This window comes from Orcinus orca, chromosome 16 (genome assembly GCF_937001465.1).
Source record: "Orcinus orca chromosome 16, mOrcOrc1.1, whole genome shotgun sequence".
Lineage (NCBI taxonomy): Eukaryota > Metazoa > Chordata > Mammalia > Artiodactyla > Delphinidae > Orcinus > Orcinus orca.
The window spans coordinates 19,207,590-19,220,928 of record NC_064574.1 but is presented as its reverse complement, the minus strand read 5'-3'; the positions used below and the strand labels follow the sequence as shown (position 1 = coordinate 19,220,928).

The following is a 13,339-nucleotide window of genomic DNA, read 5'->3' as shown; positions in this document are numbered from 1 at the left end:
GAAAAGAGAAAATTAGGTGATCAGACCAGAAGGTCTGACATGAATAACAGGAGTTTCACAAAGAGAAAACAAAACAGAAAGAAATAATGAAAGATAAAATACAAGAAAATCCCCCAGAACTGAAGGAACATAATTTCAAATGGGAAAGACCTACAAAGCATCCAGTTCAACAGACACCATACAAAACCCAGTTCATTGTCAGATTTCACAGGACTGGGACAAAGAGGGTATATCAAAGCTTCTAAACAGAAAAAACATGTCACATACACAGACCAGGAATTGGAAGGGCTGTGAATCTCTCAACAATCCTGGAAGCTAGAAGACAGTAAACTAACATCTTCAAAATTCTGTGGGAAAGTGACTTCTGACCTAGTACCTCAAACTCAACCAAACTACTGCTCAAGAATGAGAGTAAACTGAAAACATTCTGACAAAGTCTCAAATTCATTTATCATTCACCCTTTCTAGAAGCTCCCAAAAAAGGTACATGGGATCCACCAACAAGATTTGACTCAAGAGGGAAGGAAAGAAACTTGTCGTGTGATAAAGGAAGAGAGATCACAGATGGCAACTGTGCACTAGGCAGGAAGGGTAACTGCCCAGAGAGAAGAAAGAAGGTCCTGGGAGAGACGGCTCAGACACGAAACTGATGTGCTTGAACGTAACAAGAGGAGATTTAGACAACCAGAGTAAATTCTGGAGGTGAATTATAATAAGTATATTTAAAAATATGCACCGAATAAAAAATAATTTTTAGCTTCAGGGAAAAATAAAAATTGTGCAAGAAAGAAACAGTAAACAGCATACTACATGGCTGAGCTATAACTCAGCATTTACATAAATCATAAGAAACACTGAATATTAATTTAACCCAAAGTATTGCATGGCAGGTTGGGAAGATGAGAGGACAGGAGTTGCACATGTGGTAATTATGAGGGGCAGTGAAAGAAGGGAAATATTCATCTTCCATAGTGAGAACAGACAATACTTAAAATGGAAAAAAAAAAATTATAACTACTAACATTACTTAGAGATATAGCTATAAATACCAAAAGAAATAGCATAAGGAGTTTAAAGTAAATGCTTCAGGTGGGGGGGAACTGGGGGTATGTGGTGGTACCAGGAAATGCTATTTTTCATAGGTCTAATAGAATAATTTGGCTCTTTAAATTATGTGCATGTATAACTTTGAAGAAAATTTAAAAACTAAATCAAAAAGAGAAAAGTAATGATGATATTAAAGTCAGAAGACCCTGTTGGGTGCAGAGCTGGGGTAAAGAAGCCATAAGAGAGTGAAAAGAAAATACTTCAGAATACTGCATAGTTGAGAGGTGGGGGAAGCCTTTTTAAGCATATTAATTTAAGCATAAATAAGTACTTAAGTTTATTTAAAGCTGTTTTAAGACTGAGAGATTTAACTATTATAAAATTTAAAACTTCTAAGAATAAAATAAACAAACAAAAACCCATAGCCATAAAGAAAAAGTCAAGAACAACACTGGGGAAGTATTTGCACCATATTCTTAAGTAAACAAGCCATTCTTATAAATTAATAAACAAAAAGGCAAAGAGTAACAAAAAAAATGGAGAAAGAACATGAATAAAGCAATGCACAAAAAGAGAAATATAAACAGCTAATAAATATGAAACTGTCATTAATAATCAGAAATACAAATTAAAACAACAGACCATAATTTTGGCTTACTGAATCAGCAAAGACTAAAACGCAAAAACAGTATTGATCAGAGTATGAAAAAAAAGTCATTCTCATACACCATTAAAAGACACAGTAAAAATGTCTTTCTAGAGGGTGTTTTGGAAATATGTATTAAATGCTTTTTAAAATATACATCATAATGTATTCTAAGGAAATAACTGGAAACGTTCACAATGAATGCAAAGTGATATTCACAGAGTTCCTTAAAATGCTGAAAAATTGAAAACAACCTATAAGACAGAGTACCATGCAGATCATCAAAACTATGTGGTAGAAGAAGAATTAAAGAAAAAAGTTCAAAGTATGTTAAATAAAAAGGTGAGTTACAAAGCAGAATGTAAAATATGATCCCAATTCAAACAAATCAACAACAATGAATATATGTATGCACAAAGAAAAAAAGACTAAAAAGATAAATGCCCAAGTGTGAATGGAAACTTCGAGCAGGTGGTGGTATTATAACGTGTCCCTATTTTCAAGAAAAACTGTAATTTTTAGACAATTTGAAAACAAAAATAACCAATAAATGATAAGGAAAAATAGCATATAAGGGAGCTAAATAAAGACATCTGAACTTAGCAAAAGTCTGTTCATTACACTGTTACTCATTTTGGGGGATCTTTAATAAAAACTGCAAACTAGTAGTTGCATACATTTTGAAGAGTGAGATAATATATTTACATAAGAAGCAAGCGTTCTGGAAATTCATATATAGTGAATTTATAAAATACGAAACTGCTTTCTAGTTTCAATATATTCTTCAAAGAAAAAAACAATGTAAGTCTCAAGAATTCCTAACCTAAAGACCTCCACTTACAGGGCTCTGAGAAATTCTTTTATTGCCTAATCCGATTTTGGAGAATTATTTATGTAATATTAAATGTCAGCATAACCCATAGTTAAATTGGTCGTTTCCTTTAATACTTTTTCTATAAATTACGTGTTATAAGGACAAACAGACTCTTTAAGGAGCAGAACATTTAACACAACAGAGATTTGCTATGATGACTATATAAAAATAAGGATGTCCTTTAAACCTAGCAATGCCTTGGCTAATAGTTTCTAAGATCTGGAGAAGTCTTTATGATTAAGAGTAAATTTTAAAAATCCATTTGCCATTCGGATGATTGATGTACCCCAATGACTGGAGATGGAAGGTACCGTGTATAATGTAACAAATGTAGTACCCATATAGACTCCAAACAACCCACATAACACCCCAGGCTTTTCACCTGCAATAAGCAATGGAACTTAGGTTCAAGGAATTACAGGAGTATGAACAAAAAAATAAGCTGGGATGCCACAGTGAGTGTTATCATAAAACTTTAGAGCGTTTGCTAAGACATAAAACATCCCCAAGTTCTTTTTCTGGCAGTTGTCAGCTTGTGCCCTCCTTTCAGCAACTTGATATAGTGATGCTTTCCAGGGTGTTATTTTTCTCATCATTATTAAGGGAAAAAAACAACAACATTATTTTCTTAAACTTCTGTAATGCTAACTGAATTGTTTCTTCCAACTAAAGAGAATATAAATAAACATGTAAAATTTATTTTTTAAGCAAAGCAAGGGCTCCACATCATAGGCTAGGAAATTCACTCTAGACAGTTAAAACTGGTCATAAGATTCTACTCTGAATTTTAGTCAGTCTTTATGAGAAGATTTCTTATGTCTCTTTTTTAATGCTTTTTTCTTGTTAAAACATAATTTTTGAATGAATCAAAAAGGCACCAAAGAAAACGAACTGCTTGCAGTGCTTGATGCACAGCTCTGACACAAGGCTCACCTTCTCTGGATGAGATAATCTTCCAGGATGTCGAGACAGCGCACCATCTGGGAGAAGATGAGTACTTTGTGGCCGCCAGCAATCAGCTTAGGGAGCAGTTTATCAATCAGCACCAGCTTCCCTGCTGCCTGAATCATGGCCTGCAGCTGAAAGTCGGGGGCATCAGGGCTGTGGGTTTTCCGGAAGTCCTCCAGAATTTTCTCCTCTGCCCCTGAAAAAGAATGGAACAAAACTATTCTCTGAACAAACTATAAGAGTAATAGCTACCCTCTGCTTGACAGAGCCTAGAAAAAAATGAAATGACTTCTTAGGTCCCAAACCAACAGTCCAGTGAGGCAATGCTGTGTGTCCATCCCATGCCCTCAGCAGAGGGCTCTAGAGGCGGCAGGGCTGTCCTGCAGAGAACACAGGTGCTCTGCTTTCCTGGGAAGTCTGACCAAGGAGAGGAAGGATCTGAAATACCAAGCTGACTTAGGCAAGTGAAGAAACCTTCAGAGAAAGCTGACAAAAAGACACACCTCTCGTACCATAAAAGCTTGGGATCAGTAAATCCAAGCCATATTTTGATTTAAAATTTTATAAAGTTTTATTGTGAAATAATAAAAAAAAACCTTCCAACACGTTCTCTACTCAGTATAGTTAACTGTTAATTTATCTGCAGAGAGTTTTAATCTCATTGCACCATGATCATTTTTTCAATGAAGTAACACATCTCCCTGCACCAAGTGGAAAGTGTGGACTAGACCGCAGGTACACAAAGGACAGCAGGCTGACAATTGATATCCACCTTCTGATGGGCAGAGAATTGGTAGAGGTAGGCTCAAAACAGGGCTCTGTATACTCACTGGCCAGACTGCTTAGGCAGATCCATCAACCTCTTTGAACCTCAGTTTAATACTCTGTAAAAAGGTCAGAATACACACCCTGGCATTCCATGGGAACTTGATAACATTAGACTGCTGGCGATCAAGATGCCTGCCCCATGTCCCCCACTCACCGTTGATCAGGTAGGGGTGGTTACAGCACTTCCTCAGCTCCATCATGGTGTTGATGAGATTGGGCATGTTGTGCTGATTGGCCCCCTTGGTCAGGAAGGAAAAGTTCTTCTCCAGGATGGCACGGTAGTACTTCTTCTGGATATTGGTCAGCTCTACTTCGATGATCGTCTCTTGTTTGGGAGCAAGGTTCTTTTCCACGTCATCTTTCAGCCGCCGAAGCATCATTGGTTTGAGGATAGACTGCAGTTTCTTCACCTGCCCAGGAAAATGAGACCTGTTCACCTGCCCCAATCCCGATTCAATAACCGTTACTGGGGTATTCCAACATTCACTACAATCTCTTGAGCACCTAATCATAGTACTGTGGCAGCAGATTAAATGAAAGATCATGCCTGATCCCTGAACATGACGAGCTTATAATAGGACTGAGGGGAAAAAAGGGATCTGGTTTTAATTCGCAAGCAATTACTGAGAACCTCTGTGGCAACCTTACAAGATACAAAGGGAGAAAGATACAAAGACAGGACCTCTTCTGGATGGAGAAAACAAACCTCTCTCTCTCACACGCACACTTGTGCAGCAATTACCTGAGGAATATTTTAAGCCACGTTAGAAGGTACAAGTGATACCTTACAAAGGGAAGATGCTGAAAGAACAAAGTGAGAGGCAGACGGAATCTGGGGGTGGGCAACATGGATGAAGGGGGTCAAAAGGTACAAACTTCCAGTTATAAAATAAATAAGTCCTGGGGATGTAACGTACAGCAAGGTGACTCTAGTTAGTGATACTATATTGTATATTTGAAAGTTGCTAAGAGAGTAGACCTTAAGACCTCTCATCACTAGAAAAAAGAATTTACGTATGTATGGTGATGGATGTTAACTAGATTTATTGTGGTGATCACTTTATAATATACACTACATATACTGAATCATCATGCCATATATCCGAAACTAATATAATGTTGTTGTCATTTACATCAAATTAAAAAAAGAAAAAGAAGCAGAGGCAATCTGGAAATGGATTCCTCCTACATCTAAATAACGACAGCAGCAAACAAGTTTGGGGGTAGCACTATGTAGAGCATTAATGTGGTAAGGTGACACCTCCCACTCCATCATGCAAGCTGTCATCTCAGGGGCACTTTGAGCCTGATCATATGCTTTGCTATGATTTGTCTGTTCTTCTCCTAACGGTCCAGGCCTGGACAGCAGATCTCTACGCACTTGACCGCACTGGCACAGGGACTTGCTCACTCTCCCAAGAAGAGGGCAGAGAAGGGATTCAAAGTCAAGGCACCTGAGTTCACCCTGAGCTAAAACATGATACCAATAAGATTAATCCTGGTGGGAAAATAAGAGAAAAGGCAAGTGCAAAAGATCAAGTTTCAAGTCATAAAGAGCTGTTCAAAACTTTCAGAAGGGGTAGATTCTGCAGAAATAAATTGTGGGCTGTACCAATGCTTCCTGATGAAATATAAAGTGATTTACAGAGAGTGATTTAGAAGAGTTACTTCCTGGAGCAGGTTTTAAACAATGATGAATATGCTTTACTTTATAACCAGATATATAGACAGTTGGTGCCGTTTTTGTGGTTTGCTCCTAACTAACCCCAATCTTAAATCTAATCCATTTAATGAATGCTTTGTTTTAGCAATCATGGTACTTAGGATTGTAATCCCCCAAATGGATAAGGAATTACTATGTAAGAACCCAAAGAGGAGAGACACAGCTAGGTAATCGTTAAAGACAGGGACAAATGCCAATCTGCCACATGCTGGATTCAGCTTTTGCCCTTCACTTGGTTCATACCTTGAATCATTTAGAGTATACTACATGCCAGACACTGCTGGTCAATACAACAAACACAACTTTGCAGAAGATGTGGGCCTTGTCCTCAAGGAGATCATTGTCTAGGAAGAAGAAAAAATGCATACCACAAAATAAGTGCAATGGGAGAAGAGGATGCATTTCTAATGGTCCACAAATGGAGAGAGGGTTGGAGCTGGCTTTTGAAAGATCAATAGATACTGCAAATGTCGAGAAGTGGAATTAAGTTTGATTATTCACTGCTCTCAAAGTCTGACTCGCCACAGAAGAAGAAACAAACAGACTGGGACCACAGAGTGTACTCTTGATTTCTCTGTTAGTGAAATTCCCAAACCTTCTCAGTTCCCAAATTCTCGGCCCCAACCCACTCTCACACCATTGCTAGATTAATTTAGCAGAACTAATTATTCCTGCAATCAAAGCCCTGCACTGCTTCTCTAATGCTTACCAAACCCTTCAACCTGTCTTTCAAGATCTTCCCACAATATGTCGCTAAACTCCTCCGGCTTCATACTCCTCAATTCATCCATCCTGTTTCCAGCTCAACCCAGATGATTCCCAACTACTGAATAAATTCCACGGCTGATTATGATTATTTTTTTCCTATGCAAAGCAGTCATCATCTCTCTCTCTCTGCCTACTGAAAACTTACCCACCCTTAAAAGTCTATTCTCAAATTATACTTTCTCCATGAAGCCGTTCCTAATTTCCAAACAGATGTGACCTTTCTCGCCTTTAAAAGTCCTCAGCTCTATTAACTGTTCCTCTTACGGCATTTAAACTTGTCTGCCTCATTTCTGCAATGTCCAGTTGAGATTTCTACCCGTAGTAGATAGATTGGTTTGTTTTGAAACAGCTTTGAGTCTAATAAGCTAGACGCAGAACCAGATCTTTGAAAACAGGACATTTAGTTGATTTGGAAAAAACTGGACTTGCCCACTACTCTGGTATATACACCTGCCTTCTTTTCCTCACTACCTGTGTATTTTGTTGCACTCAAGAAAATGAGCCTGGAAACATGTTGCAGGTGATGGAGGAGGGATGAAGGATGAAGAAGGCAGAGGAGGAGGGAAGCAAGCCCCTGAGGCCAGAGCTATGAACAAAATCACTGAACTTACATATGAGATCAGTGAAGGCAGGAGGCCGGATATAAGGCATTTTGGATGTTGATTCATTTATTCTTTGGAGTTATAAGAACTGCTAATAATCAGTTTATCCTCTTCAACATAAACAAATGAAATAAAGGAGGCAATGCTCATTTTACGAGAGATGTGAGAACTTGCTAACTCCTGTCCCCATGGTGACTTGTTTTTCCCTTGATGGTGAGGGTCATTACCACATTGTCTCCTCAAATCCTTCAGGCTCCTATTTACCTGCTCCTCTGTTTTCAGATCTCCAAACTCCTCCAAGAAAGCAGTCTCTGAAGGAAACTGTGACGGCTCCAGGAAGTTGAGCAGACTGAAGAGCTCCTCCACCGAGTTCTGCAAGGGCGTCCCTGTGAGCAGCACCTTGTGTTCCTGCATGGATTCACAGCACGGGATGAACAGGGTCTGAACCACCAAAACAGCAGGTTTTGGTGGGAAAATGATGCCAGGGCATTCTGGGCTTTATTGGTGGCAATTCTGTTTTGCCAGATGATGATACTTCATCATCAATATAGGAAAGAGGCAGAGGTTGGTTATAAAACATGTGACTCTACAGAATAAGTGTGACAACATCAATAACCAGATCAACCTTCCTTTCACATCCCTGAGCCCAGGAGCAATTTCACGTTAGTTAAAGCACCCATTCATTCATCCATTCATTCATTTGATATTATGGAGTGCCTGCCTGCCACAGACTGGGCACTGTGCCGAGGAGTAATGCTGAAGGCCATCACCTTTGGTACCAGATCATTCAGGGACCTGGAAACAAGCCAAAACATCTTACATTTCCAGGTCACAAATTTCATGGTATTTAAGATTTCCCTGGGTCCCTCTGGGAATCAGTCTGTGGCAAAGGCCAAATTGTTGACCCAGTTCATAACGAAAAAAATTTGCTTCCTGCACGATCAGAGCCATGGTGGTCAAAAAGAAAATCTAGGGTGAGCAGACTGTGCACAAGTAAGCTGCATGCAGATGGCTAAAGAATGCTTCCTCTACTGTGAACAGAAGGGGCCTGTGTTTATGCAAAGAGCCTGCCAACTCTCACCAGGGCCATGAGCTTCAGGCCCTCCAGAAGTTTGCAGTTCCTATTCTTCAATCTGTGGGCTTCATCAATGATCACACAGCTCCAGTGAATCTTCTTCAGCTCTGGGCAGTCTGCCAGGATCATCTCAAACGTTGTAATGACGACATGGAACTTGAAGACTCCTGACAGTGGGTTTCCCTGAGATGACAGAAGCAAAGACAAAGCTTTACGCAGGGCCAGAGAATCCAGCTACTGGGTTACCGGCTGGGTTAGAGGAGGCAACACTATAAATGCTAGGATCTAGGTGAGAGCCAATAAGCACTTCTTCTTCAGTTGAGAAGAGAGAGAATACGACAATGAACCAGCTATTTAGACAAGAGAGAGACCCCATTACATCAATGAAACAAAAGCAAGAGAGCACGTACCCTCACAAAAGTGAGACAGAGGAGCCATGTGGAAGGCCGAAAAGGAAGCTTTTTATTTATTTACTGTCATGATAAGGAAAGCAGATGGGTGCTGATTCACACATTCCCAGCCAGAAGCTGGTCTATGCATAGCTGGAATGCCCAAGGAAACCCTCTTTGCTACTTTTCAGGTAAAATTAATTTCACCTTGTAACTTGGGTTCTAGAACAGATTCGACATCATGATCCTGATTCACCCAGGACAAGTGCTACCAGGCAGGACACACCTTTGTCTTTCAGCCTATCTTAGTGCTACCATCGCTTTAAAAAGCAGAGCTTCACGTTACAGCACGTCTTAAATTTCTTCTCAGTGTCTCCTCCTGCTGTCTGTGAAACCTCTGGGGTGAGCGCTGCCTTTCCTCTGAGTTCATTTAATTTTCACCTTATTTATAAAAACCAGTGCTCCAAACAAACATACAAGGATACTCAGCAAAGTGAGATGTTCAAAAACAAAAATGTCTTAAAAAATTCTATTGTGCCTTTAACCATTTGTTTTCTCTTCATCCTTCCACGTCAAATCTGTTAACCTTCTCTCTCTCTCCAAACTCCCTGGCTGAGAATCCTTCCTTTGTACACGAATTCCTCCGCTCACTTTCTTCACTGAGCACGTAACAACTCAGATAAAACCTTGTGCATGTAAAAGCAACTTCGTAAGCCAACCAAGAAGCCAAGCTTTCCGTGTCCTAAAGAGCCTCTGGTATATGTCAGAGTGGAAAGCATGCCCTCCAATTCTGTGTTTTATCACAAATTAAATTACCAGGAAGGAGTAAGAAGTCTACCGCAATAAACATGTGACTCTACAGAGTAAGCCAACAGTAACCCAATGCAGGGCATTAAACTCTGGAAGACAAGGGACGGAAAGGCTGTTTTGAACCATGACGTCAGAAAGCTGTCCCAGGTCTCTGTGACGGGTGGAGGGCTCACCTGTGCATCTCGGTACACCATCTCATACTGCTGGATCATCTGCCTGCTGATCTGGCTGCCGTGGTACACGATGGCGTTCATCTCTGTCCACGTCCGGAACTCCCGCTCCCAGTTAGTGATGGTGGAGAGCGGGGCAATGATGAGGAAAGGGCCGTGGATTCCCCTGAGGAATATTTCTGAAAGGAATGTGATGGACTGGATGGTTTTCCCTAGGCCCATCTCATCAGCCAAAATGCAGTTTTTTCTGCAGAGTAAGAAACACAGATATTTCATCATCAATATAGGAGAGAGGCAGAGGTTGGGTATAAATAAAAAGATACTTCAGAAGCGTACCTTGACCTGTAAGGTCATCAGTGAAGGTTTTATCAGCATTTTCCAGAGATACAACGTAAGCAAGTTTCTATTATCATTGTTCACACCCTGCCTACTTCCAAAAAGGAACTATTGCAACTTGTGAGAAAATACGTGAAATAGGTCCATTTAAGTATAAACTAAAAATACCAAAAATTAAAATAATACTGAAACAAGGAGAAAAAAAAATGCCTCAAATCTAAGCCAGTTTCTCTACCTGACAAACTTCATGGAAGCCAAGGCAAAAACAGAAACATAAGTTGCATGATTCTCATTGTCTATTACTTGCGTTATCAAAGGACAAACTTTTAACCCACATACTAAGTTCCGTGTCAAGAGTTAAAAACGCTGGTCTCTTGTGGTGATCCAGAATCATGGACTGCACACAGCTGTGACCCTGGAAGAGTGTGACCCCTGAAGAGTGTGGCCCCTGTCCGGTCTTGCTCCTGACTGTACAGGTGGGCAACCCCAGACCTGGAGTGTCTGAGTGAGCTGTGCCCTGACTCACACTGTGAACAGGTGGCAGAGACAAGGCTAGAACACAGGTCTCCAGAGTTCCAGCGTGGTGTGCTGTTCCACTACATATTGTCTTTAAAAATCGACACCGGGGGTACACTCTAGAATGTTAAGAAAATCTCGACTCATCTTTCTCAAATTTCATCTGTTTCATTTAGATTCTGATAGGAACTAAAGCACAGAGTTGAAAACTGAGTATTACAAGTCTAGGCCACCCATGGCTCATAAACAAGTAGCAGAGTCGGGGCTAGAATCCAGATCCATTCCCCTTTAGAGCCAACTTTTGCTGAAGGCTGGGAGATAAAAAACAGTTTTAAAGGATCTTCTGGGTTTTGTTTCATCTAGGTTGAGCCCAACCTTTTGGTTAGACTGGCAAAGAAAAAAAAAGGACAAAGTCGGTGATGTCTAAAGATCACTCCTCTTGGTTGGAGAAACCAAACCAAACCAAACCAAATCTGACATAAAAAATAAAGTCCTGGTGTGCCTGATGTGCAAAGATCACCACCAAACCAGTGGCTCCGACGCACTCCCTTGCCGCTCTGCTATTGCTACTCCATGCGGGCTAAGCCCACAATCTCCTCCCAGGCACAAACATCTGGTAGAAACATCATCCCTGAAGACAGGACCGGTTCTGCTTCCGCACCTGTTATACCAGTTAAAAAGAAGCCAGTTCATCCCCTCCAGCTGGTACTCCCGGAGCTGGTTACTGTTCTTATACTCTCGAGACTTCTCAAGTTTCTGCCAGGAGTCTGAGGCAGGTCGCTCCTAGGGAAGGAGAGCAGAGAGCACAAGACACAGAGAATGATGCTTCAGGAGCAAAATGTGCAGAGGGACACAGGGCAATGATGGGGAAGGTGGTAAATCTCAAACGCTGTCCTACAGCTGGCTGCAAACTGCAGCTACTGTCTTCTGATTAATGAGCCAGTCCTGTATTTTCTAGATTTCAGCAGATTAAACTAAGAACACCTCTATAAAATTTGCAAGCAATTAATGAAGAAGAGAAACAGACCCACCTAAAATCTTGATAAGTATTATATTGCTTTATTGAGACTCTTAGAAATCACTCCCACTTACATTTTAATTTCCCTACAAGCCAGTATTAGTCAGGTTTTTTAGTTTTCTATAGACAGAATTTTTTTGTTGTTGTTTGTCCTTGTGGTATCAGCTCAGGAAAATATACTGGGTCAAATATTTTCTTGATTAGTTTCTAGAGTAAAGCCCAAAGCCTATATAATCAAAACTGTAAATTCTTTAAATTCACCATGAACATAATAGCAATCTTATTTTATTTTCCCATATGAAACACCAATTTCTAAATGTAATTGATCTTTATTGATATGAAATGGCATTTTTATCATATAAGTTCTAATATATCCAGGGAGCTTTATCTAGAGTCTTCATTCTGTCCTACTGCACTGTCTCTTATTGCAATAAAACCACACTTTTGAATTACTACAGCTTTATATCTGATGGGGAATTATTTTTCAAAAATGTCTTGGCTATTCCGTCTTATTTAGTATTCTGTATAACTGTAGAATCAATTTCAAGTTCCCTTAAAATTCTATTGGAATTTTGATTAATCTGGGGAAAATTTTAATTTTTAGGTATTAAGTCTTCCCACCTAAAAATTTTGTTTATTTATATTATTTGGACATAGACTTGATTATTTTGCTTCTAGACAAATTGAGCCCCTAAGTTGACACTTCAAGGTCTTAAAAATAAAAACTTTTAGCTATGCCTATAGTTATATAAATGAGAATTTTGAGATTTAGCTTTTCTAACAGCAATTGTAGTCTTTGGTAGTTCTACTTTGGAGTATTACAATAAAGTTTACTCCTGAAATATGCCATTAACTAAAACGAAGCCTTCCACTTGTGAAATTTAATAAAATATCCCCAATCATTTCATATCACTTATATTTGGAGATAAGTGTAATCTGTCCAATCTGTTCAGACCACTGAAAGTGTGGTCTTTCAGAAACTTACACACCACAACTTACCTACAAAATTACTATAGCTGTAGTTAGGCTAAGCCCCTAGAAATAGAACTCTGTTGAATATTACTATCAGCACATAGGCAAAGGTGTTTTTAGAAATAAAGGGGAAAATAATTTATTATGTCAAAAAATTAATTTTAAAGAGAAAGCTCTTAAGCAAAGATATTCCTATAGAAACTCTCTTGCTCTGTTCCCTTAAAGAAATTACATTCTTCTCAACCTACAGGAATCATTCAGCCTGGATCCCCGAAGTCCATGTAACTCATTTTAATGGCACTCTACTCTACTAGATACTATGGGGAGACTTCCTGGAATGTTCCTCATCTCTAGCGACTGAAGTGGCTCACTCCTAGCATTGCAGATTTCTACTTTGCTGCCTTGGTAGCGCTCCTGATGTAGAGGCATCACGCTCTAACCCAGTCACTCCTCTGGGTTCTCCCTCTTTCTCCAGTGCTAAAGGTTTTAGTTTTACATCACCATTAACATGACCAGCCATCTAAGGATAAGGCTTGAAATCAGCTGGAAATTCCCGATGCCTAGTCCAGTTGGCTCCTAAGTGGTACAGACTACAGCAAGTAACTTACCCCAAGGCC

At 39.7% G+C, this 13,339-nt stretch overlaps 1 protein-coding gene across 3 annotated transcripts in view; it reads right to left on the bottom strand.

The window, feature by feature from the left end:
• Window positions 1-13,339, bottom strand: part of CHD6 (chromodomain helicase DNA binding protein 6) — a 212,693-nt gene that overhangs the window by 77,695 nt on the left and 121,659 nt on the right. For all 3 annotated transcript variants that reach the window (XM_004272856.4, XM_033433749.2, XM_049699558.1), the window contains 6 exons: window positions 11,394-11,515; window positions 9,884-10,127; window positions 8,518-8,694; window positions 7,701-7,844; window positions 4,498-4,753; window positions 3,501-3,711 (listed from right to left, as the gene is read on the bottom strand). In XM_004272856.4, coding sequence (XP_004272904.1) covers window positions 3,501-3,711; window positions 4,498-4,753; window positions 7,701-7,844; window positions 8,518-8,694; window positions 9,884-10,127; window positions 11,394-11,515 — 1,154 coding nt within the window. The remainder of the gene's footprint in view (window positions 1-3,500; window positions 3,712-4,497; window positions 4,754-7,700; window positions 7,845-8,517; window positions 8,695-9,883; window positions 10,128-11,393; window positions 11,516-13,339) is intronic.